This window comes from Pipistrellus hanaki (assembly GCF_964339955.1).
Source record: "Pipistrellus hanaki genome assembly, chromosome: 5".
NCBI lineage: Eukaryota > Metazoa > Chordata > Mammalia > Chiroptera > Vespertilionidae > Pipistrellus > Pipistrellus hanaki.
Genome location: NC_140507.1, coordinates 2,106,156 through 2,130,476, shown reverse-complemented (window position 1 = coordinate 2,130,476; position 24,321 = coordinate 2,106,156). Strand labels below are relative to the sequence as shown.

The 24,321-nt window shown below is 54.9% G+C and overlaps 2 protein-coding genes across 3 annotated transcripts; both read left to right on the top strand.

The window, feature by feature from the left end:
* The first annotated feature begins 595 nt into the window (after nucleotides 1-595).
* Nucleotides 596-11,015, top strand: ZDHHC4 (zDHHC palmitoyltransferase 4). 2 transcript variants are annotated; one of them, XM_084886204.1, is made up of 8 exons: nucleotides 596-1,726; nucleotides 2,125-2,382; nucleotides 2,906-3,029; nucleotides 3,711-3,784; nucleotides 4,683-4,861; nucleotides 6,816-6,941; nucleotides 8,267-8,505; nucleotides 10,660-11,015. In XM_084886204.1, exons 3-8 carry the CDS (start codon nucleotides 2,913-2,915, stop codon nucleotides 10,948-10,950), a joined length of 1,026 nt encoding a protein of 341 aa, XP_084742330.1. In that variant the 5' UTR covers nucleotides 596-1,726; nucleotides 2,125-2,382; nucleotides 2,906-2,912; the 3' UTR covers nucleotides 10,951-11,015. The 2 variants fall into 2 exon arrangements, with proteins under 2 accessions (XP_084742330.1, XP_084742329.1); XM_084886203.1 differs by having other exon boundaries at nucleotides 596-2,382.
* A 1,663-nt stretch (nucleotides 11,016-12,678) lies between these two features.
* Nucleotides 12,679-21,325, top strand: INTS15 (integrator complex subunit 15). Its single transcript, XM_084884402.1, has 6 exons — nucleotides 12,679-13,153; nucleotides 13,570-13,791; nucleotides 16,096-16,261; nucleotides 18,679-19,200; nucleotides 20,222-20,261; nucleotides 20,677-21,325. Exons 1-6 carry the CDS (start codon nucleotides 12,956-12,958, stop codon nucleotides 20,867-20,869), a joined length of 1,341 nt encoding a protein of 446 aa, XP_084740528.1. The 5' UTR covers nucleotides 12,679-12,955; the 3' UTR covers nucleotides 20,870-21,325.
* The last annotated feature ends 2,996 nt before the right edge of the window (nucleotides 21,326-24,321 follow it).

Sequence of the window (24,321 nt, the reverse complement as noted above, 5' to 3'; positions counted from 1 at the left end):
CAATGTTTGACTGTCCAACCCTTGTGTTTCTGTGTGAATTGGAAACATCTTATCTTGGTAACTGCAGAAAGCAAAGGTGTTCAAACAGGCCTTTGGATTCCATATCCCATATGATGCAGTGTACGGCTAATTTGCCTACAAACGTCAGGTGGTCATAATAATTCGGCCATTCTGTGTATATGTAGTGGTGTGGAAAGATCACCAAGACATATTGTTGAGTGGAAAACACGCCAGATGGAGAACTCTTACTTATGTGATGCAATTGCTGTAAACATCAAGTAAACATGTATCAGGGGTGTTTCTGTTTTACCATGTTCCTAGTGCCTAGAACAGTGCCTGGCATACACTGGGAACCCAGTACATTCTTGCTGAATAAATATGTATGTATAATCGTGTAAGGACGTTGGCGGGTACACACTAAATACCAGTGATTAATTCTGTTGAGGGACTGGAATTTGGGAGAGGTGGTGGTCAAGGGGTGATTGCTGTTTTTTGTTTTGCATAGTTTGAATCTTTTACAAACATAAGTTTCATTACTTCCATAACCTAAAAAAAAAACTAAAGAAAGGCAGGCCAGCACAATATAACATAGTGATCAAAACAAGATTTAATTAGTCTCAATGGAAACCATCCAGAAACAAATGAATGGGGACAAAAATAGAATTCTGTAGTTATGTAGACAAAAAAAGCTAACTTAAATACTTAACCTCCAACTCAGAATTAACCAGCGGGATGAGCAGTGACCTGGACTGATGCAGACCACTCCGGATGTGATTGAAGCTCCATCCACACCCGTCCTCCCTGGGGGCGCATTCTGCCTCCCGCCCCCAGCCCCCAGCCCAATTCCGCGTCTGTGAGCTCCTGAAGGCCCTGCACACAGTGTACCAGCTTGGTAAGATTCTAAAAAAGAAGAGAGCTTTTCCTTTTGGGGTAGGCAGCAAAGCCCGGCAGGAAACCAGTTGAAGGCCGGTGTTTGGAGATCAGACGCTCCCCCTCAAAGGGAGGCCGGCCTGGCTCCGCGGGACAGCGGGCCGAGGTGCCAGGAATAGCCGATGCCGGGGTTCGGAGCCAGAGGGCAGCCCGCAGGGAACGGCTCCCGGCGCTTGGTTTGGAAGCAGCCTTTTCACCGCTCACCGCAGGACCAGCTCATTGAGCAGCGTTCCTCCTGCCCACGGGCTTGTCGCCAGGCGCCGGCCCTGCTCCGGGGCAGGACGTTCCGAGCTGCTCCGAACAGCGGGAGCGAAGACGCCACGGCGGGGCTGGCGGAGCGCTAGGCAACGGGCCGGCCGAGACGCAGCGCTGGAGCCCGAGCGCGCTTGCGCGGGGAGGCGGGGGCGCTGCTCGGCTCTGCGCAGGCGCGGGGAGGCCGGGCCAGGCTAGGCTCTGCGCAGGCGCGGGGAGGCTGGCTCGGGCCCTCCGCCACCCCGGCCCCGCAGCCCCAGGCCGCCTTTCTGGACGATCTGTAGCAAATGCGCTCGGAAGTTCGACCTTCCAGCCTTCGGCCTCCATCACGGTCCGAAGGCGCTTACGAGTGCAACAACGGACGCCCTCTATGAGGCGGAACGCAACCCGCAAACTCCTCCCCGCCGCGCCCCCCGCACTTCCGCCGGAAGTCGCTCCGTCCGCCAGCGTCGCGCGCTGACGTCACGGCCGCGACGGCGTTCTGGGGGCGCGCCCCGGAGGCGCGGGCGGGGTGCCGCGGGCGGTTGGTGGGTCGCCCTGGGAGGTAAGGCGCCCTCCGCTGGGCGCTGGGCTGCCCCGCTGGCTCAGGGCGCCCGTGTGTCTGTGTGGCCGCCCTTCCCGCCCTCCCCCTCGCTGTGCGGGAGGACGCGGCGCCCTTCACCCCCGCCCGGGGCCCGGCCCCCACATCGTTCCCCTCTGCACCCCGGCCCCCCGGGATCAGGGGCGAGCTCCCGCGAGGCCCACCGGCCGCCACCCTAGGATAGAGGGTGGCTTCGGGGAGGCCCTTCTGGCGGGTCCCCAACGTGGGCGCCTCAGGGACAGGCCTCCGAGGCTCGCAGCGTAATTCTTCCCAATTAGCTTCTCCTCCGGAAGCCTAATGACCAGCCCCCCGTCCACCCTGAGGAGCCCCGTCTGCCCCCGACGTCACATTCTGTCCCACAGCGCGTGCCTCCTCCGCGCCCCTGTGCCGGGTGTCTCGGGCGAGTGTGGAACTGACCGGTCCGCAGCCGGGTCCGGCCTCCGGGCGGAAGCTGCCTCGCGCAGCCCGGGGGTGTCCGGCGGTTCCGGGCGCATGCCTCTGCGCCGGAGGAAATGCGGTGGGAAAGCTCTGTGAGTGTTGGGAGGAGGAAAGCCAGAGCTGCCCGCCGGAAATCATCCTCCAGACAAGAACTATGTAGGCTGGAGACCCCGAGCCACCCGGTGAGAACGGCTGCTCTTTGTTCCCGGTTCATGAGTAGCTTCTAGTTGGTTATCTCCATTGGGAGTCTGGCCCGGCTCATTTGCTAAGGCCCAGTAACCACCCCAGTTACTCACAGCCTGCCCTTCCTGCCTCCTGCGGCCTGGCCCTGGGCCCCTGCCCGCCTCCGGGGATGCTCGTCCAGTGGCATCACCAGATCCTGTTAGCTCCGCTCTGTGTTCACATCTGTGTGACTGTTTGTGTTTAAGGAAGTAACAGATGGTTTGTTGGGGGGGGGGGGGGAAGGTGAGTGCATGTTTGCATATTCTTCCCCACTGCATTTTGGAATCTGCAGATGGGAGATGCCCCAAAGCGGGCTGCGGTGGTTGGATTAAGGCATTTGGGAAGGAGAGCGAGCACCCAGGCCTGTGTGCTTTAAGGGCTGGTGACTTTTGTTTTGGGAGCCGAGTAGGGAGTTGATGACTGAGAATAGGAGCCACGGAATGAACCCCTCAGTGTCGCCACCCTCTTTCTGTTCCTCTGCAGCCCCAGGATGGACTTCCTGGTTCTCTTCTCATATTACTTGGCTTTGCTGCTGATTGGTGGTGTTGTGCTCTGCATCTGCTTGCAAACCCGCTACCTGAATGGCCTGGCCCGAGGGGGCGCACAGGTAACTGATGCATCAGTCTACAAAGCTCCCCGTTTCCTGGCGGGCGGAAGGAGAGATGCCATTTTTATTCAAGTATCCCCTTGTTCTTTCATTTATGGCAAAGTCGTCCTTGCTGGGGTTTTCCCCCTCCTGATTGTTAAAAGTAATCCTGCATTGATGCCTTGAGAGAAGGTAGCATTCTTAAGGTTGCCTGTTTTTCTCTGGATCTGATGGCTGTCGTTGGGCATGGGTTTGAGCAGTGTCTGCCCGGAGGGGCCTGAGGGTGAAACGGGGGTGTAGGGCAGAAAGCTGAGCATTGGGCTGCCCACACGCCTTCAGGGATCAGAGAGAGCAGTCAGGTGAGCAGCCCTGGGGAAGGGGTGCCCTGGAGGTGGGTTTGGAAGGGAGGGTTGAACTCAGGCAGGGAAGAAGGGGCGTTCCCATCAGCAGCACCTGTCCAGCCACCCTTTGCTTGAAGACCCTGACATGGTGCCTTCTTTGAGGTGAGGGTGGAAATGGCGGAGCTGGCTTCAAGGAAGGGCAGCTGGGGAAGCCATCCTCTTTATTCTCTCTTAGAGCTCTTCTCTGCCCAGGTGCAGAAGCACAGTATCGCCAGTATTGGCAGCTGAGCGGGCGGCATCTGATTGGGTGTTGGGGGAGAATGAAAAATGAAATTGACTGTTTCTCTTTTCTTTGTTTTAGATATTTTCCTTTATAACTCCTGAACGGCTTCAGAGAGCTGTGCTGAGATCGCTTCATTACCTCTTTCACACCCGGTATTCTTTTGTTCTGCTTATTGTGGCGGTCGTGTGGCTTCCAGCTACAGAAAAGCTGCTGGGAAGGTCCAGAGTCCTGGCTTCAGAGCCTCTCCTCACAGATAATCTGCCTGTCCCCTCCGGTTTGCCATGTGCACTTTTTAAAAATATATATATTTTTATTGATTTTGTACAGAGAGGAAGGGAGAGGGATAGAGAGTTCGAAACATCAATGAGAGAGAGTCATCGATCAGCTGCCTCCTGCACACCCCCTACTGGGGATATACCCGCAACCAAGGTACATGCCCTTGACCAGAATCGAACCCGGGGCCCTTCAGTCCCCAAGCCGACTCTCTATCCATTGAGCCAAACCGGTCCCGGCCGGCCATGTGCACTTTTAAATGGAAGTATTTAAAGGGTGGGAACAGCTGAAACCGGTTTGGCTCAGTGGATAGAGAGTCGGCTTGCGGACTGAAGGGTCCCGGGTTCGATTCCGGTCAAGGGCCTGTACCTTGGTTGCGGGCACATCCCCAGTGGGGGGTGTGCAGGAGGCAGCTGATCGATGATTCTCTCTCATCGATGTTTCTAACTCTCTATCCCTCTCCCTTCCTCTCTGTAAAAATTCAATAAATTATATTTTTTAAAAAATAAAAAACGTCGGAAGATATTGATATGCATTTCTGTAAAAAGAAACATATTCCAATACTGAGATCTTAGTTCCTAAGATAGACGATTATGATAATACACAACATTTGAGTGCTGACCACCTGCTAGGCCCTGGGCCAGCTGTGTCACACCGTTTCTGAGGTGGTTCTCACAGCACCTCAGGCCCAAAGGAAGCAGCTGGCCCGGGCTGTCCGCAGTGAGTGCTGTGTGACCCCCACGGAGCCCGGGACAAGCCTGAGCCGCTTCCTTTCAGAAACAACGCCTTCCTCGTCCTGCACGTCGTCTTACAAGGAATGGTTTACACGGAGTACACCTGGGAGATCCTGGGCTACTGTCAGGAGCTGGACTTCTCCTTGTGCTACCTTCTGCTGCCCCACCTGCTGCTGGCCGTGAACCTGGTGTTCTTCACCCTGAGCTGCCTCACCGACCCTGGTGAGTGGGGGCTCTTGGCATAGACAGCTCAGCTGTCAGCCTCACTAATAGTGCTGCCAACTATTAGCAATCCCTGGAAGGCCTTGAAAGGTTTGATATTTAGTGTCTTCATGATCTTTGCATGTTTTTGTGTGTGTTTTTATTGATTTCAGAGAGGAAGGAAGAGGGAGAGAGGCAGAAAATTAGGGATGAGAGAGAATCACGGATCAGCTGCCTCCTGCACGTCCCCCCACTGGGGATCGAGCACACAACCTGTGCCCTTGATGGGAATTGAACCCAGGACCCTTCAGTCCGCAGGCCGACGTTCTATCCACTGAGCCAAACCGGCCAGGACATGATCTTTCAGTTTTGAGAGTTTTCTAATTTTTTTTAAAATATATATTTTATTGATATTTTTACAGAGAGGAAGGGAGAGAGATAGAGAGCTAGAAACGTCGATGAGAGAGAAACATCGACCAGCTGCCTCTTGCACACCCCCTACCGGGGATGTGCCCGCAACCAATGTACATGCCCTGGACCGGAATCAAACCCGGGACCTTTCAGTCCTCAGACTGACGCTCTACCACTGAGCCAAACCGGTTTTGGCGAGAGTTTTCTAATTTTATTTTTTCCTTCTTTGACCTTGGTTTTTTAGAATAGTTAAACATTTTCCATATGAATTCTGTAGTTTAAATTTTTGATACTTCCACTTATTATGCTACATAGAGAGATTATGGTCTGTAGGATACTTTCTTTTGAAAATGTTATTGATATTTGCATTATGCCTGGGCATGTGGTTTTTGTAAATGGTCTATGTGTGCTTAAAAAAGAATTTGTTCTTGGATACAGAGAAACTATATAAATACATTATATCACATTTGTTGATTATGTTCAAATCTTTTATATTCACACTATGTTTTTTGTTCTATTAATGAGAGGTATGGTATCTCATTCTGATAGTAGATTTGACAGACTTTTTCTTGTAAGTTTTTGTTTAATATGTTTGGAGACTGGTGTGTGTGCATGTGTGTGTGACTATTAGCTACTCGTGTATTCTTATTAGATACATTCACGTTTAGAATTAATAATACCACTTCCTTGAATCTCTTTTCAAAATATAATGAACTTCTGTCACTGCTAATTGTTTTCAAGGCTCTTTCGTTTGATATTAATGTTACTATACTATCTGTCTGTTGGTTGATATTTACTCCCTTCCCATTTCTTTACTTTATACCTTTCCTGTCCTTGAAGCATTAAATGTCCATCAGCTGATGAATAGATAAAAGGTGGTATGCCTATTTAATGACTTCAGCAATAAGAGGAAGGAAGTACTTGCATCTACTATAGCATGGGGAAACCTTGAAAATATGTTAGGGAAAGAAGTCACATACAGCCGAAACCGGTGTGGCATAGAGCGTCAACTTGGGGACTGGGAGGTCCCAGGTTCGATTCCGGTCAAGGGCATGTACCTTGGTTGCAGGCACATCCCCAGTAGGGGGTGTGCAAGAGGCAGCTGATCTATGATTCTCTCTCATCGATGTTTCTAACCCTCTCCCTTCCTCTCTGTGAAAAATCAATAAAATATATTAAAAAAAGAAAAAAAGAAGTTATATACAAAAGACCACATATTGCCTGATTCTATATACAAGTATCCAGAAAAGGCAGATCTGTGGAGACAGATGTGGGTTAGTGGTTGCCTGAAGCTAGGGGAGGAGAGAGAAATGGACTAAAGGATTTCTTTTTGGAGGTGATGTAAATGTTCTGAAATTGTGATTGCACAACTCGGAATGAACTAAAAACTATAGAATTGTACATTTTTAAATGGGTGATTTGGGGTTTTTAATTTCTCAGTAAAGCTATTAAAATTATAAATGAGTTTTTATTAAATACGGCACTTTTCATTGTGCTCTGTCAGATCAGGCTTTGTGACTATCCAGTCCTGCTTGAAACTGACATCTGTCCTTACGTTTTCCAGGCACCATCACAAAAGCAAACGAAGCATTGCTTCTTCAGGTTTATGAGTTCGACGAAGTGATGTTCCCAGAGAAAAGGTGGTGCTCTACTTGTGATCTAAGGAAGCCAGCGCGATCCAAACACTGCAGTGAGTGGCTCAGGCTGCGTCTGTAAGGGAATGTTACCGACCTGGGGGACGGCCTTTTGCTCCCAGACATGGGGCAGCCCTGCTGGCAGGGGCCCCATAGTGGTTTCTTTCAGATGCCTGGGGGAGGTCTTGTATTCTTCTCTAATGAGTGGCCGCCCTCAGTCCTGGGCACACAGCCTTCCTGTGCCCCGGGACCGGCAGGCTGCCCGAGAGAGGCGTCTGCAGGGTACTGTGCTTAACCAGGAAGTTTTACTAAAGCCCAAGACAAAGGAGACTATATGCATTCTTGTGGCTTCTTTGCAATGCTCACTTCTGGCTGGGCCCAGATAATCGTGTCTATTCCTGGTGCTTGGCTGGATTTAGATAATGAAACCTGGCGCCTGAGCTGAAGGTCAGGCTGACCACATACCTGCCTCTGGCAAGGTGTGTTTCCAGGGCGTGGCTCTGCCTACAGCGCTGGAGTCAGCTGACAATAAGGAAAGAAATGTCAGGTGCCTTCCCAGGCGCTCTCTACAGGAGATCACGGTTCAATTTCCTATCGGGGCGCAAGCCTGGGTGTGGGCTTGATCCCCAGTGGGGGGCCTGCAGGAGGCAGCCAGTCAATGATTCTCTCTCATCATTGGTGTTTGTTTCTCTCTCCCTCTCCCTTCCTCTCTGAAATCAATTCAGAAATATATATATTAAAAAAAATTATTCATGGGATAGTTTATATTCTTTTTCATACTAAGTTTTTGAATCTGATGTGTATTTTATGTTTACAGCACCTCTCATCCAGACCCTAAATTTTTATTGAAAATACTGGATCTGTATTTAGATTTCATACAACTTACAGTTGGAATAGCAGATTCACTTACCCAAGCTATTCCCAACATTTTTATAAGTTTTTCAGTAATTGAATCAGTACCAAAAAGTCATTTCCTTTAATATCCACATCTACATTAATATAATGTTTTATCTTTGTCAGAAGAATTGATTTGACTTTAAAGCAAAGGCATTAGTTTTGAAACTAAGTTAAGTAAATTCACTAACTCTTGCGTCATCTCAGTATTCAGATTGAACTCAAAAGGGTTATTTCACAAATTGGAAAATATCTGTACATTTATTAATATCAACAAAGTATTTTTTCAAGTGTTTCTCGTAGCCACATATCTAGTTCTCAGTACCCACCTGTGGCTGGGCGAGTGGCTGCTGTATTGGACACTGCAGTCCTCACAGCTGGGTGACAGCAGCTGCCTGCCATTCCCCCAGCTCAGACCGCCGTTTGTGGCTACGTCAGCGGGTGTGCATGGTGCCATTGTCTCATCGGACCGCCGGTGTCTGTGCAGGTGTGTGTAACCGGTGTGTGCACCGCTTTGACCATCACTGTGTGTGGGTGAACAACTGCATCGGGGCCTGGAACGCCAGGTACTTCCTCATCTACCTCCTGACGTTGACGGCATCAGCTGCCACCATGGCCATCGTGACCACCGTGTTTCTGGTCCGGTTGGTGGTAATGTCGGACTTGGACTTGTACGTCGATGACCTTGGACACTCCCAGGATGTTGACACCATCTTTCTTATTCAGGTAATCGGTTATTCTGGTTATTTTGTTGTGGGCTGTATATTTCTGACTTCAGTTTCAAAACGGGAAAGGGACATTTTGTTTTCCCAGTAAAAACATGAAGCCATTCCTTTAAAAAAAAATTGACATATAATCTTTGAAAATTGGTAAATAATTCACATGCCGTAAAATTTACTCTTTCAAAATATACAATCCAGTGATGTTCGTATGTGCAGGGTTGTGTAACCATCAATCCTGATTTCAGAATATTGCATCACGCCAGAAAGTATTTTCTCACCCATTCCATTCTCCCCCCAGCCAGGGCCCCCGCTAATCGACTTCCTGTTCCTATAGATGTACCTTTCTGGCCATTTCCTCTCAATGGAATCACACAATATGTGGCCTTTCAGATTGGCTTCTTTCACGGAGCATAACTTTTTCAAGGTTCATCCATGCTATAGCATGAATCAGTACTTCATTTCTTTTTTCTTTTTTTTTAATCTATTGATTTTTTTACAGAGAGGAAGAGAGAGGGACAGAGAGTTAGAAACATTGATGAGAGAGAATCATCGATCAGCTGCCTTCTGCACACCTCTTCCTGGGGATGTGCCTGCAACCAAGGTACATGCCTTTGACCGGAATCGAACTCGGGACTTTTCAGTCCGCAGGCCGATGCTCTATCCACTGAGCCAAACCGGTTTTGGCAGTACTTCATTTCTTGTTATGGCAAAGATCCCATTGTGTGGGATTGCCACACTTTGTTCCATTCGTCATTTGATAGACATTTGGGCGTTGTCACTTTTTGGATATTTTTGAATAATGCTGCTATGAGCATTTGTGCACAAGTTTTTGGGTGGACGTCGGTTTTTATTGCTCTTGAGCTGAATAGCTGAGAGTGGGCTCGCTGGGTCATAGGGAAACTCAACATCTGAGGGACTGCCAGCTGGTTCCCAGAGCACCACCAGCACTCAGTGTTCCCGCTTCTCCATGTCCTCGCCAACACCTAATATATATATATATTTTAATATATATTTTATTGATTTTTTACAGAGAGGAAGGGAGAGAGATAGAGTTAGAAACATCGATGAGAGTGTCATCGATCAGCTGCCTCTTGCACCCCCCTACTGGGGATGTGCCCACAACCAAGGTACATGCCCTTGACCGGAATCAAACCTGGGACCTTTCAGTCCGCAGGCCGCCGCCCTATCCACTGAGCCAAACCGGTTTCGGCCACCTAGTATTTCTTATAGCCGTCCCAGGACTGAGGGTGGCGGTAATTTCTATAGATATGCATAGAAAATCATTAAATTTTGCACTGCTGTTGTGCACCTTAAAGATACGTCCATTATATGTTAAAGCTGGGTGGGGAAGGAAAAAAATTTAAAACATCTTGGAAAAAAGAAATGAAAACATACTCTCCTCCCAACACTTCCACTCCCCAGAGGTACCTCCTTTGTCCCTTGGTGGGTATATTTCAGGCCTTTTTCCTCCATCTGTTCATGTGGCCATACATGTCCATAGAGTCGTGTTTGCACAGACAGGACCCATGGTGATCCTTGCGTCTTGTCTTTCTCACTGGGCAGTACGTTACCAACATCTCTTCCAAATCAGTACACGGACGTTGGCCATCTGGTCGGCTCCTGATTGTGCCATGGTGTGACTGTCCCGGAGTCTTCCTCTGCCTTGTGAATGCACATTCCATACATTCAGTGCCCTGTACAGGGAGCACCTTGCACAGTATCTCTGGCCGTTCCATTTTAGAGAGAGAGAGAGAGAGAGAGAGAGAGAGAGAGAGAGAGAGAGAGAGAGAGAGAGAGAGAGAGAGAGAGGGGCCTTCTGTCCATCTGGATTTGATTGTGATGGATGAGCTCAGAGTTACATCATTTCTTTGTGTTTCTATAGGAAGGTCAGAGGCATAGCACCATCTCCTGAGTCTCTCCCTTTCCTCCAGCGCACACCCTTGTTTATCCCATGCTGAGCTGCACATACGGTGTCTCCCGGGCTGTGGTCAGTGCTGTGATGGTTCTGACTTGTGTTGAGTGGGTAGATGTGCACGGAGGGGGTGAGCTGGAGGCGGCTCTGACAGTCTCTGGGTGAGACCAGGGCTGGCCGGCTGGCCGGCTGGCCGGCTGGCCCTGCTGTGTCAGCCCGGCCTCACGTGTGCTGCTCTTTGCCCAGCGCCTGTTCCTGACCTTCCCGCGGATCGTCTTCCTGCTGGGCTTCGTCTTGGTGCTGAGCTTCCTCCTGGGCGGCTTCCTGTGCTTCGCGCTGTTCCTGGCCGCCACCAACCAGACCACAAACGAGTGGTGCCGAGGGGACGGGGCCTGGTGCCAGCACTGCCCCCAGGCGGCCGGGGCCCCGTCGGCAGAGCCCCGTGCCTACCGGAACATCCACTCCCACGGGCTTTGGAGCAACCTCAGAGAGATCTTCCTACCCTCTACTGCACATGGTGACAGAAAGAAGAAATGAGGATGGAAGAGTGTTACTGCCTTTTAAATATAGTTACTTTTAAATATAGTTCATTTATTTATGCATATGGATACTTTCTAAGCATCTTTTTTTTTTTCTGTTCTGTGTTTATAAATTGCCTTTCCGTGGTTAAGGAAGGGGAGAGAAAGGTAGGGCTTACTGAGTGCCTTCTGGAAACCCACCTTGGTCACCCTCTGCTCACTCAGCCTGTGGGAATGGAGCTTCTGGAGTCCTGGTGACCTCTCAGGTGCCCAGACCTTGGTCTCCCACTAGACGTGGCTCCTGAACAGGAGGGGCCCTGGGGCTGTGTCCCCCGGTGTGCAGGAGGGTCTCAGTAGCTTGGAATTGTGCCTGGCTCTGCCTTCTTCATGTCCTCATCTCTCCCAGGCACAGTGGTCGGCAAACTCATTAGTCAACAGAGCCAAATATCAACAGCACAACGATTGAAATTTCTTTTGAAAGCCAAATTTTTTTTTTTTTAAAGATATTTTTTATTGATTTTTTTTTTACAGGGAGGAAAGGAGAGGGATAGAGAGTTAGAAACATCGATGAGAGAGGAACATTGATCAGCTGCCTCCTGCACACCCCCTACCAGGGATGTGCCTGCAACCAAGCTACATGCCCTTGACCAAAATCGAACCTGGGACCTTTCAGTCTGCAGGCTGATGCTCTATCCACTGAGCCAAACCCGTTTCAGCAGAAAGCCAAATTTTTTAAACTTAAAATTCTTCTAATGCCATGTCTTCAAAATAGACTCGCCCAGGCCATGGCATTTTATGGAAGAGTCACACTCCGGGGGACCAAGAGCCGCATGTGGCTCGCGAGCCACAGTTTGCCAACCACTTTCTGGGTGCAAGGTTTGACTTCTTTTCTCCGTTTCCTTAACTACACCTGCACCTTCACCCTGGCCTGTTGAGCTGGTGGCCTCCTGTCAACTCTCCACTGACCTCTTGTGGCCATATCAAGTATTTTGAGTCCTTTTTTAAAAAAATTGTTTTTGATTGGTTTTAGGAAGGGGGAGAGAGATGGACAGACAGAAACATCAATTTGTTGTTCCGCTTATTTAAGCATTCATTGATTGTTTCTAGTATGTGCCTTGCCCGGAGATCAAACCAGAAACCCTGAATTATTGGGACGATCTAACCAGTGCCTACCCTATTTTTTAATTCCTAACTAAGCACAAGTAATTCAGTGCAGAGGTGAGTGCTGGAAAAAAGACTCCTAGGAAGTGCTGAGGGTTTGGGATGGGAGAGCCGTTGGGAGCAGAGTACCGAGGTTCCCTCCCAGGCCACTCGGAAGGGGTTGGGGGACAGGAACTGGCAGGGAGGCATCATTTGACATCGTAGCCCCTTGAGCTCAGACGAGATACATTCTTTAAAGTGAACTGCCAGGCTGAGCCCGTGCCCTGCGCTGCCACCTGTGCTCCGTGGTGTGGTGGGAAGGGACAGTGAACGTGTAGGCTTTGAGCCGGGCTTGGGGACAAAGGGAGCGGCGTCTGCCCGTCTTGCGGGGGCGGCGGAGGGGAGCGCAGGGCCCAATGAGCCTCGATGGCGGGGTGATGGCCTGGGCCGCGGCGGGCGTCCACCTGCGCGCCCGGGGCCCAGGGCGGGGGCGCGGCGCGGGGGCGGGGCCTGCGGGCGGCGCCCTTCCGCGCCCGCCGCCGCCGCCAGGTGGCGCCCTCCCGAGAGCGGGCGCTCGCCGGGCGGCTTGACCCCTGCGGGCCGCCGTCGCCGTCGGCAGTCCCCGCCGTTCGCCTCCGCGGCGTCGGCTCCCGAACTCGCGGCGCCGCAGCGCACCGGCTTCCCCGCTGGCTGGCGGGCGGGATGGCCCCCTGAGCGGGCCCGCGCCGGCAGCGGCGGGCGGGCGGGCGCCGCGGCCCAGGCCCGGCGCGGCGGGCGGGGCGCGGGCCGCGGCCTCTTTGTCTGCGGGGCGGCGGGCGCGGCCGCGGGGCGCGGGGCGGAAGTCCCGCCGCGCTCGCGGCGCCCCGGCCCGCGGCGGCCGCGCCATGAGCGACATCCGCCACTCGCTGCTGCGCCGCGACGCGCTGAGCGCCGCCAAGGAGGTGCTGTACCACCTGGACATCTACTTCGGCAGCCAGCTGCAGAGCCAGGGCGCGCCGCTGCCGCTCGGCGACCAGGGCCCCGTGGAGCTGCTCGAGGAGTTCGTGTACCAGGTGCCCAAGGAGCGCGGCGCGCAGCCCAAGGTGCGGGCCGGCGGCCGAGCGCCGCCCTCCGTCCCCGGCCCCGTCCCCGTCCCCGTCCTTCCCTCTCCCTCCGCCTCCCTCTCCCTGTCCCTCTCCCTCTCCCCGCGCGGCCACGAGGGTTCGCCGGGCCCGCGCCCTGCCCGGCCGGGCTCGCTCCGCCCTGGGTCCTGCCCCTCCGGAGGCCTGAGCATTGCCCTGCGGGTGCCTGACGGCCGTGCTCCCCGCAGGGCGCGCCCAGCGCCGCACGGACGTGCGGTGACACCCGGAGCCGCGGCGGATCTCCCCCGGCACCGGGCTTGGGGGGGTGGGGGGGGGCAGGGCCCTGGGGAAGAGAGCGACCTGTTTTCTAACTGTGTGAACCCGTGTGCCTGTTACCGCTCCGTGTCTCATCGCCTCTCCCGGGTTTGTTTTTATAGAGATTGAATTCACTCCAGGAGCTCCAACTGCTTGAAATCATGTGCAATTATTTCCAGGACCAATCCAAGGACTCTGTCCGGCAGATTATTTTCTCATCCCTTTTCAGCCCCCAAGGGAACAAAGCGGATGACAGCCGGATGAGCTTGCTGGGAAAACTGGTCTCCATGGCGGTGGCTGTGTGTCGAATCCCAGTGCTGGAGTGTGCAGCCTCCTGGCTCCAGGTACCTCTCCCGACATGGCCTTCTCCCGGCCTCCAGGAGGGATGTGCCAGGAACTGGGTTTCTTGAGGGGCCTTGGCCAGGTGCTGTCCACTTGGTGTCGCTAGCCCGCATGCTGACGCCCCAGACCCATCTTTATATACAAGGGATACTCATTCTAGAGGAAACAGTAGTTTGTGATGGTTCATTAACTTTAAAAAGTAAGGCTCTGTCTTCAGAACGAGTGAAAAATCACTTTTCTTGGTTGAAAATGATAGGTAGGATCATGAAATCAACTATGCAGGTAGCCTTGGACATGTTTTGTTTTTTAAAAAAAATATATTTTATTGATTTTACAGAGAGGAAGAGAGAGGGGTAGAGAGTTAGAAACATTGATGAGAGAGAATCATCGATCAGCTGCCTCTTGTACACCCCCTACTGGGGATGTGCCCGCAACCAAGCGGACGCTCTATGCACTGAACCAAACCGGTTTCGGCTGGGGTTTTTTTAAGATCATTACCTGTCACCGTGGCGTGTTTGCTTACTTTCTGTACAGTTAGGTCAGCCAGCATGGGTGCTGTTTGCATTGCTGTAGGATGGCATTACAGCGGGGGTGGCTGTTCTAACGGACAGGGACCTCAGAGCTTTCCAGAGTGTTCTTATTTATTTTTCTTTTACAGAGGGAGGAAGGGGGAGGGATTGAGAGATGGAAACGCCCACGAGAGAGGAACGTCATCAGCTGGCTGCCTCCTGTACGGCACCCACTTGGGATTGGGCTCAGAATCTAGGTACATGCCCCGACCAGAATCAAACACGGGACCCTTCAGTCCACAGGCTGTCAAGATCACCTCTATCACCCTAGCTGGTTTGGCTCAGTGGATAGAGCATCGGCCTGCAGACTCAAGGGTCCCAGGTTCGATTCCAGTCAAGGGCATGTACCTTGGTTGCGAGCACATCCCCAGTCGGAGGTGTGCAGGAGGCAGCTGATCGATGTTTCTCTGTCATTGATCTTTCTAACTCTCTATCCTGCTCCCTTCCTCTCTGTAAAAAAATTAATAGAATATATTTTTTTTAAATTGTGTTTAAATATTTTTCTTGTAACTTTTTTTTTTTTTTAACTCCTTGCCCAAAGATATGTTTTTGATTTTTTTTGGAGAGAGAGAGCAACATCTATGTGAGAAACCTCAGTTGGCTGCCTCCTATATCCACCCCAACTGGGAATTGAACCTTCAACATAGGCATGTGCCCTGATCCAAGTCAAACTCAGCAACCTTTTGGTGTATGGGGTGACGCTCCAACCAGCTGAGCCACCGGGCCATGGTGTCTTGTAATCTTTCTTACCATTAAGATTTGGCCAGCAAGCCTTGGCCTGGTAGCTCAGTTGGTTAGAGTGTCGTCCCCATACACCAGAGTTGTGCGTTCGCTTCCCAGTCAAGACACATATAAGAATCAACCAAGTGGAACAACAAACTGATACTTCTCTCTGAAATTAATTTTCAAAAAACTTGTCCAGCAGAAAGATAGTTTATCTTTGTAGTACACAGGCATATCTCAGTGGAGTCTGATTTCTGGGGCATCTGAACCTCTATCCTTTGACAGCCTAGTGCAGTCAAACTTAGCACCTTGTGACCCATCACAGGATTTTCTCTCTCTCTCTCTCTCTCTCTCTCTCTCTCTCTTTCTCTCTCGGCACAGTTGGGCTGGCATTCTGGCAGAAGGAGAGCAGATGGGAACAGCAGGACGGGGTCTCTGTGGTCTGGGTCGGGGTTTGCCACGCTGGGAGGGCTGAGCCTCCGCCCGAGACAAGGCAGAGGCGGATGGAGCGGCGTCGTGGGCAGAGTTTGGCCTGAATGGGCCGCCTGGCCTGCGGTCTCCTCGCAGTGTCCCCTGGAGGGTAACAGCATGGCCTTAATCAAATCGTGCACCTCAGCTTTCCTATTGGTAGACGGGATAACTGTCTGCCTGGAACGGCGTTGAACGTGGCAGTGGTGACGGATGGGCGCCTGAGTGTGAAGGAACAGGCCGGGGAGGGGGCGGGAGTTGGAAGCACAGGGAACGGTGAGGACAGAGCACACCCGCTCCCCGGAGGCTCACAGCCGCTCACTGTCCCGGCGGGTGGGGCTCGGCGGCAGTAGACTTCGGAGCTTATGGAGAGGGCAGGGTAGCAGGTGCTTCAGGCTGCGCATCCGCTCCCGCCCGGGGCAGCCTCGGGCCGCGGCAGGCGTGGGCGCGGAGCTGGTCTGCGGGCGGGAGGTGCCAGCGTCCGGCCCCGGCCCGCCGGAGGGCCCCGCCGGGCTGACCCCGTGGTGACGCGCTGTGCCCCCGCAGCGGACGCCGGCGGTGTACTGCGTGCGGCTGGCCAGGGCCCTGGTGGACGACTACTGCTGCCTGGTGCCCGGCTCCGTGCAGACACTGCGGCAGGTCCTCGGCACCAGCCCCCGCTTCTGCTGCCAGTTCGTCACGGCCGTCACCGCGCTCTACGACCTGTCCTCAGGTAGGCCGCTCGCCCTCCCTCCCTCCCTCCTGCCCACACCACTCACAGGTGCTTCTCCCTGAACCTTTTTATTTTAATTTTTAAATATATTTTTATTGATTCAGAGAGAGAGGAAGAGGGAGAAAGAGATAGAAACATCCACGATGAAGAGAATCATGGATCGGCTGCCTCCTACACGTCCCCCATTGGGGATGGAACCCACAACCTGGACATGTGCCCTTGACCGGAATCGAGCCTGGGACCCTTCAGTCCGCAGGCTGATGCTCTATCCATGCTCTAAACCGGCCGGGGCTCCCTGAACCTCTGAGTTTGTTGCCAATGCCAAGTGCTGAAGCATGTGTTCGCCTCCCTTATGTAACCGCGACGTTGTGGCCGCCCCAAAGACAGGAGGTGTGAGAGGCCGGAGGGCTTTGGGCCCAGAACCGCGCCCGGCGTTGGCAGACGTGTCCGCGGACGCGGACGGCTGTGGTGCAGCCTGTCGCTCTGTCGGGCTTCCGGGGCTGTTTCCTGTGAGAAGGTTCGCAGGGAGCACCTCTGGCCGCGGTCCTTCCTCGCCGGGCCCTGTCCTCGGCGCCTCGAGCCGGGCGGCGTGCCCCTCGGCCTGCTCCTCTGAGGTTTTTATTTTTTTTAATGTATTTTTACTGACTTCAGAGGGGGGAAGGGAGGAGGAGAGAGAGAGAAACATTGACCGCTGGCTCTGGCCTGCCCCCTCTGGGAGATGGAGCCCTCTGCCCAGGAATGGAGCCGGCGAGCTCCTGGTTCCTGGGATGCTGCTCGGCCGCCTGTGACTTTGACCCAGTAGCTAGCAGCTGTTAGCAGCCGGGAGCACTGCTCAGGCTTTGCTTTCCAATCGGAAAGACTCAGTAAAACCTCGTTTACCACATCCTCGTTGCCCTTTCCGTCTGCAGCTACTCTAGGCCACAGGGACAGAAACAGGCCTCAGCATTGGGAACGGGTGGCTCACACGGAAAAGAAGTGATGTCCAGAGAACACCAATAACGTTCTAGAATGGACGTGGGACGTGGTCTTTCTCTCTCAAGCCAGTGTGCGAGTCGGGGGTCAGCGTTTCTCACACCGTGTGGGGCAGGGGGCTGCACGTGAGAAGCTGTGCGTGCTCCCTGGACCAGCTGCTGTGCTTGGAGAAGCGGGATCCCCGCGCGCAGCGAGAGGCAGCCCTGGAGGCCAGGCCGGGGCGCTGCCTGCGGAATGGCGGAGCCGCTGGGAGCGGAGAGTCCGGGGCGTCTGTGCCTCAGAGCCACCCAGGGAGCCGCTCCCGAAGCCAGCGGGCCTCAGGCCGAAGGGAGCGGAGGACCAGGACCGCGGTCTGCTAGGAAGGCCCAGGGGTTATGCACTCGAGGGCAGCGTGTACACACAGCTGCACGCGCCCGCCTTCAGGTGCGGGAGGCCCCTCAGCTTAGGTTTGGGGGGGCGGGCAGTGTATGCCAGAGGGAGGCGTGGGACTGGTGTTTCCAGACAGGAGTGTCGGGGGAATTGGGATCACACACAGGGTCGCCCACTGTTCATGTTGTCACATCAGAGTCCTAGGCAGCTGCTTCCTGCGTGGCCATCACTCCGCAGAGGGGCAGGGGGTGTGGTGGCATCACACCCACACTGCAGGCACAGTCCCGGGGAGGAGGCCGTGTCTCCGGAGAATGAGCCTCGGGTATCTGCGCCCTGAGCTGAGGGGAGCACAGCCTGCACACACACACACACACACACACACCCACCCCATGCCGCCAGCGAAGGGCATTGCACGCTGCTCCCAGGGCCATGCCGGGGGCCGCGTTCAGAGCCGGGCCACCCGTGTGACGAGTCCTGGGGAGGTGACTCCCGCCCCTGTGCCTCGGTGTCCTGGGGTGTCAGGGTTAACGCGTTCATCTGTGGAGAGGAGCAGGCCGGTGCCGGGCACCGAAGCCCACAGGAAATATCCGCGTCCGTTCTCACTCTTCCCTGTCTGAGCCGCAGAGCGCCCGGGCCCGGGCAGGTCCCCGGCTGCTGCCCCGACGGGGCCGAGGGGGCTCTGGCCGCTCCTGAAGGCCACGGAGCTGCCACGTGCCCTGGGGGAGATGCCAGCTCCAGCCGCAGCAAAACCTCCTCCGGGAGGGCGGCTCGCGGTGTGAGGCGGAGACGTGGAAAGTGTGGAATTGGACTGAAAAAGACACAGCGGACTTTCCCCGAGGCCTCCTGTCGTTCTCGGGGATTGCTGAGTTGACGAGTCTCTCTGAACCCTGCCTTGGCCAGGCGGTCCTGCCCGAGACAGGAGTCCCTCGTGGCGGGATGGCTGGGAAGGGGACAGAGCAGACGAGCGGAGTAGATAACGGGTGTGGGGCGGTGCGTCCTGCGAACCTCGGGCTCCAGCCCCTCCGCCCGCTCCGTCTCGGGGGCCGGAACCCCCCTGACTCGGCCTGTCTTTGCAGACGACCTCATCCCGCCGCTGGACCTGCTGGACATGATTGTCTCCTGGATCTCCGAAGACTCGCGGCTGATCCTCATCACCTTTTTAAATACTCCGATCGCGCCCAACCTCCCCATCGGGTTTTTAGAGCTCACGCCGCTCACGGGACTGATCCGCTGGTGCGTGAAGGCCCCGCTGGCTTACCGGAGGAAGAAGCCCTCCCTGGCCAACGGCCACGTCACCGCCAAGGCCACCCCGGACGCCGCGGCGCCGGACAGGGACCCCCAGCTGCTGTACTCCCGGCTGCACCTGAGCGTGCTGCAGGTGCTCATGGTGCTGCAGGCGCACCTCACCGAGAAGACCCTCTACGGCCGCCTGGGCCTCGTCCTCTTCGACCACATGGTCCCGCTGGTGGACGAGATCAACCGGCTGGCGGACGAGCTGAACCCCCTCCACGCCTCGCGGGAGATCGAGCTCTCCCTGGACCGCCTGGCGCAGGCCCTGCAGGTGGCCATGGCCTCCGGCGCGCTGCTGTGCACGAGAGGTGGGTGGCTCCTGCCTCGGCCTTCCCGGGGGCGCGACCCCACCGCCCCCCACAGAACACGGGGCCCTGGACCGGGCCGGGTGCTGCCTCTCCGGGACTCCTTCCCGTTAGGGAGCGTGGGGAGGGGCGGCTCGGACATCCCCGGGCAGAGCATGTCGCCGTGGCGCCTGGCCGCCGCTGCAGGACCGGACGCCTCGAGGGGTGGGAGCTTAGCATCCGTCCTCTGAGGCGGTCTCCTTTTCTGCGAAGGTTCCCTTTCATTCCCTCCTCTTTGAGGCATGATTACCGCAGGAGAAGGCATGGGCTGAAACACACAGACACTCCCCTCCCTGTGGAAAGGTGCCCTAATTCTCCTGCGTTTAGTGCTTGATGGCTCTCGGGTGAAGGAGCCTGTGCTGATGACATGCCTGTGTTCCCCCTCCCTGTTTTTTGGGGGAGGGTCATGGATTCCAGAGAGAGGAAGGCAGGGGGGGAGAGGGAAACGTTGATAGGAGAGGGAAGCATGGCTCAGTTGCCTCCCATACGCACCCATCCTCGGATCAAACCTACCACTTGGATACATGCCCTGACCAGGAATCGAACCAGCAACCTCAGGTGTTGAGGGCGACACTGCAGCCAGCAGAGCCAGCTGGCCAGGGCCGTGCTCCCCTTCGGGCCGTCGGCTCCCAGCAGCTGCCCGGCCCCGAGGCCGCCAGGCCGTCGTCTTGGTGACGGGTTTCCATTCCACCGGCCGGTCCTGCCGCGGGCGGCTGATCTGCTGGGAGAGGCTGCCTTCCGGCTCTGACACTGCCGGCCGAGCTGCCCCCCCAAGCGACGGTCCTGCCTGGGGCCCCGTGTCTGTGAACGCGAACTCGGGCTAGGGGCGGGGGGTGTAGAGCGCAGCTTTTGAACGACGTCTGGGAGGCGGCCTCAGGCCCGGTGGCTGCTCACCAGCACCCTCCACACTGGCACCTTCAGATGCCGCCCAGAGCCTGGCCTCGTGGTCTCCGTCCCTCCTTAATTCCGTGTCTCTTGGTTTCAGAGGACCTGAGGACCTTGTGCTCCCGGCTGCCCCACAATAAGTAAGTGCCCTCTCCGGACCGCCAGGCGGGTGGGGGCTGAGGGGAGCAGGGCAGGCGGGCCCCGTCCGGGCCTGCGGTCCACGCCTCTGTGTAAGGAGGCCCTAAGGACTGACGGTAAGCGGGGACAGATGGGGTGGCGGACCCGCAGGAGAGGACGGCCATGTCGGGTACATCAGAGGTCACAAGGCGAAACGGGAGTCGTCTTGCTGGAGTCGAGGAAAGAACTGGAATCAGTGGAGGGTCACGCTCACTGCGCACTCGTGCACCCGCCGGCCGTGGTGGCCACAGACCGCCCTCCGTCTCCCCGTCTGGGAGCCTGCGTGTCTGCCCCCGCATCCCCCAGGCCTCTGGTGCCTGTGCGGGTTGTGTGTCCGGGCCTCGGGGATCGGCGCTAACCTCCTCCTTGTGTCCGCAGCCTGCTGCAGCTGGTGATCTCGGGGCCCGTGCCACAGTCGCCCCACGCGGCCCTGCCCCCGGGCTTCTACCCGCACATCCACACGCCGCCGCTGGGCTACGGGGCCGTGCCCGCCGCCCACGCCGCCCTGCCCACGCACCCCGGGCACACCTTCCTCTCGGGCATGGGGTTCCCCTTCAGGCCCATCCGCTAGGCCGGCGACACCGAGCGGCACTGCCTCCGCCCGGCGGAGAGCCCTCGGAGCGGGCCGGGGGACGGGAGGCGCGGCCGCACCAGCGCTGTCCTGGCGGAGATCGGTGACGGCACAGGCCTGGCCACGCGGGGAGAGTCCAGGCGGACAGACAGGAAACCAGCGTGTCCACCTCCCTCCACGGAGCCACGTGCTCCTCGGAGATGCCATCCTGAGCGCCTGCGTCTCTGCCTGGGGACACGTGTGTGTGCACAAGCAGCGTCTGCACGTCCACTGTCAGCGGGTGCGCTCCTGCCACGGACACGGCCGCCCGCGGCTCTGCCCGGGGCTGTGGTCTCCGGCTGAGCCCGCCCGGGCCGTCCGGGAACCTGTGGCGGTGTCCGGCACCACGAAGGGGCAGCTGTCCCATCGGGTCTAGAGTTTTCTTTCCTGTGTTCAATAAACCTTTTCTAAACATTGCGTGGCCTGTGGCCTGTATGTCCGCAAGGAGGGGGCACGTTAGCCGCTGCCGTGGACGGAACCGGACAGGCCCTCTCCTCTGTTCGGTGCCATTGCCCGTTTCTCGCTGTAGAGAAACCTGGGCGTGGGCAGCACTGAGGGCAGCACTTGCTGTGAGAAGCATCCACCGCGTTCGGCTGGTTTGGGGTTTCGTCCTGGTGCCAGGTGTTCCTGAAGGGGCCGGAGACACCTGTCGGGACCCCGTGGCTGCCAAGACCAGGACGCGCAAGCTCTTACGGGCACAGAGGCCCAGTGCCTGCAGTTCCTGCGGGAGGCTTGGCCCTCGCAGCCCTGCTTCCTCCAAAGGCCGTTCGCTGTCCGGTCTAATTAGCATATTATGCTTTTATATATATAGATGGTGGGGAGCCAGGCATGCCACCGGCCCCCACCCGTGGTTTCCATCAGCTCATTCACCCCTGAAGCTAGAACACAGGAGTTTTGATCCCCATTTGGGAATTTTTGAGTGCAGAGGGCCGTAAAGTGTTACGAGGATTTGTACCCAGTTTGCTCATTTAAATTACCTTTCAGTGGTTGTCAGGATACTTCGAGATTGTCCAACCATCACCACTACCTTTTCTTATTTTTAAAAAATTAAACATTGTTGAAAGGATCTGGCTTTTCCCCTATTGACTCACTCGTGCCTGCCCACCCCAGGCCTTCGCCACCTTATTGTCTGTCCGTGGGTTATGACCACTATCTACTTTAAAACATTTCATTGTCCCCAAAAGAAACCCCATACTCAGTAATGGTCGCCCCCTCCTCCCAGCCCCTGGCAACCATCTATTTCCTGTCTCTGTGGATTGGCCTTTTCTGGCCATTTCATATAAACAGCCATACGACTGGTCATTTGTGTCTGGCTTCTTCCACTGAGCACCACGCATTGTGGCAGGTCAGTACTTGATGACTTTTTCTTTGAATTCTCACTGAGGATACGCTTACTGGTTTTAGAGAGGAGGGAGGGAAGGAGAGAGAGAACTATTGATGTGAGAGAGCATCGATTGGCTGCCTTCGGAAATGCCCCAGTTGGGGATCAAACCCACAACCTGGGTGTGTGCTCTGACCAGGAATCAAGCCGGCAACCTTCTGGCGCACAGGACGACGCTCCAGTCAACTGAGCCGCCGGCAGGGCAGTACTGTGTTCCTTTTTGTGGCCGAGTGAGGGTCCGTGTGTGGACGTTTACCCATTCCGTAGGAGGTGGACGTCGGAACCTTTGGCTTTTATGAGTAGTGCTACTACAAACAAGGCTATGTTCCGGTTCTCGTGGACACACACACACACACACACTTACACGGGAACACTGCACAGTATTTTTTAAAATATATTTTTATTGATTTCAGAGTGGGAGAGACTCAAGAAACATCCTATAGAATCCTATATAATCAAAGGGTAATGTGCAAATTGACCCTAACGGTGGAACAACCAGTCGATATGACGTGTACTGACCACCATGGGCAGATGCTCACCGCAGGAGCTGTCCCCTGGTGGTCAGTGCACTCCCCCTGGGGAGCTCCGCTCAGCCTTGGCCGCACTAAGGATGTCCCACTGACAGCTTTGGCCCATCCCCAGCTGGCAGGTGGACATCCCCTGTGGGGTCCTGGACTACAAAAGGGCGCAGGCTCGGCTGAGTGCCCCCCTGAATACACAAATTTTTGTGCACCGGGCCTCTAGTCAATGATAAGAGAGAATCATCAGTTGGCAGCCTTCTGCATGCCCCCTCCTGGGGATTGAGCCTGCAACCGGGCATGTGCCCTCGATCAGAATTGGACCCAGGAACCTTCAGTCTGCAGGCCAATGCTCTATCCACCGAGCAAAACCGGCTAGGGCCAGTATTTTTTTTTTTTAATACAGAAAATTTAGAAATAGCTTGAATAGCCATCAGGAGAGGACCATCCATTCCCTAGGGCAGTGTTCCGCAAACTGCGGCTCTGTTCACCGATGAGTTACCAGACCACTGACTGCCCTAGGGACCAGGCAGGTTATGGCAATGGGTGAAGGTCCCAGAATTAGCCACCAGGGGGAGCAAGGCACTTTGCTCAGCTGGGGAGCACCTGGATGGTTGCTGTGCCTGGGCACCGGACCCAGGTGGGTGCTGTCAGGACCTCTGTTTTCAGGAGAAGATGGACATATTTTTATGTTGCATTTTTTAGATTCTAGGATGCCACCTTTGGTGTTGGAAGTCGAGAGGACGGTGGAGGATGGGTAATAGTCAGAAGAGGCTTCTTCGTGCAGTGGCGAGTGTGGGGTTTGTGTCCATTCGTGTTGTACGCTGATGAACACTTTTCCACACACTGTCACACTTCAATGAAAGCACCCTCTGTCCCGGCCGGTGTTGCTCAGCGGTCAGAGCAGTGGCCCGCAAACCAAAGCGTTTCAGGTTTGATTTCCAGTCAAGGGTGTGTACCTGGGTTGCAGGTTCAATCCCTGGCCCTGACCAGGGTGTGTGTAGAAGGCAACCAATTGATGTGCCTCCCTTGCATTGATGTTTCTCTCTCTCTCTCTCTTTCCCTCCCCCTCTTCCACTCTAACAATCAATGGAAACATCCTCAGGTGAGGATTAACAAAAAGGGAAAAAAAAAACCCACAGAAATCTTCCAGCTGTTTCAAAATGCCGTATTTTATGCCTTCTTTAACTGAGGAAATTATATTCAACATCAAGAGTGTGTGTGTGTGTGTCTGTGTGTGTGTATATATATATATATATATATATATATATATATATATATATAATTGATTTTTAAAAATATATTTTATTGATTTTTAACAGAGAGAAAGGGAGAGAGATAGAGAGCTAGAAATGCCGATGAGAGAAACATCCACCAGCTGCCTCTTGCACACCCCCTACTGGAGCTGTGCCCGCAACCAAGGTACATGCCCTTGACCTGAATCAAACCTGGGACCTTTCAGTCTGCAGACCGACGCTCTACCACTGACCCAAACCGGCTTCGGCATATTATTT

Coding starts and splice junctions, on each gene's coding strand:
- ZDHHC4 (XM_084886204.1), top strand. CDS start 2,913: ATGGACTTCCTGGTTCTCTTCTCATATTACTTGGCTTTGCTGCTGATT. Junction 3,030..3,710: donor TGGCCCGAGGGGGCGCACAG/GTAACTGATGCA, acceptor TCTTTGTTTTAG/ATATTTTCCTTTATAACTCC. Junction 3,785..4,682: donor CATTACCTCTTTCACACCCG/GTATTCTTTTGT, acceptor GCTTCCTTTCAG/AAACAACGCCTTCCTCGTCC.
- INTS15 (XM_084884402.1), top strand. CDS start 12,956: ATGAGCGACATCCGCCACTCGCTGCTGCGCCGCGACGCGCTGAGCGCC. Junction 13,792..16,095: donor GTGCAGCCTCCTGGCTCCAG/GTACCTCTCCCG, acceptor GTGCCCCCGCAG/CGGACGCCGGCGGTGTACTG. Junction 19,201..20,221: donor CGCGCTGCTGTGCACGAGAG/GTGGGTGGCTCC, acceptor TCTTGGTTTCAG/AGGACCTGAGGACCTTGTGC.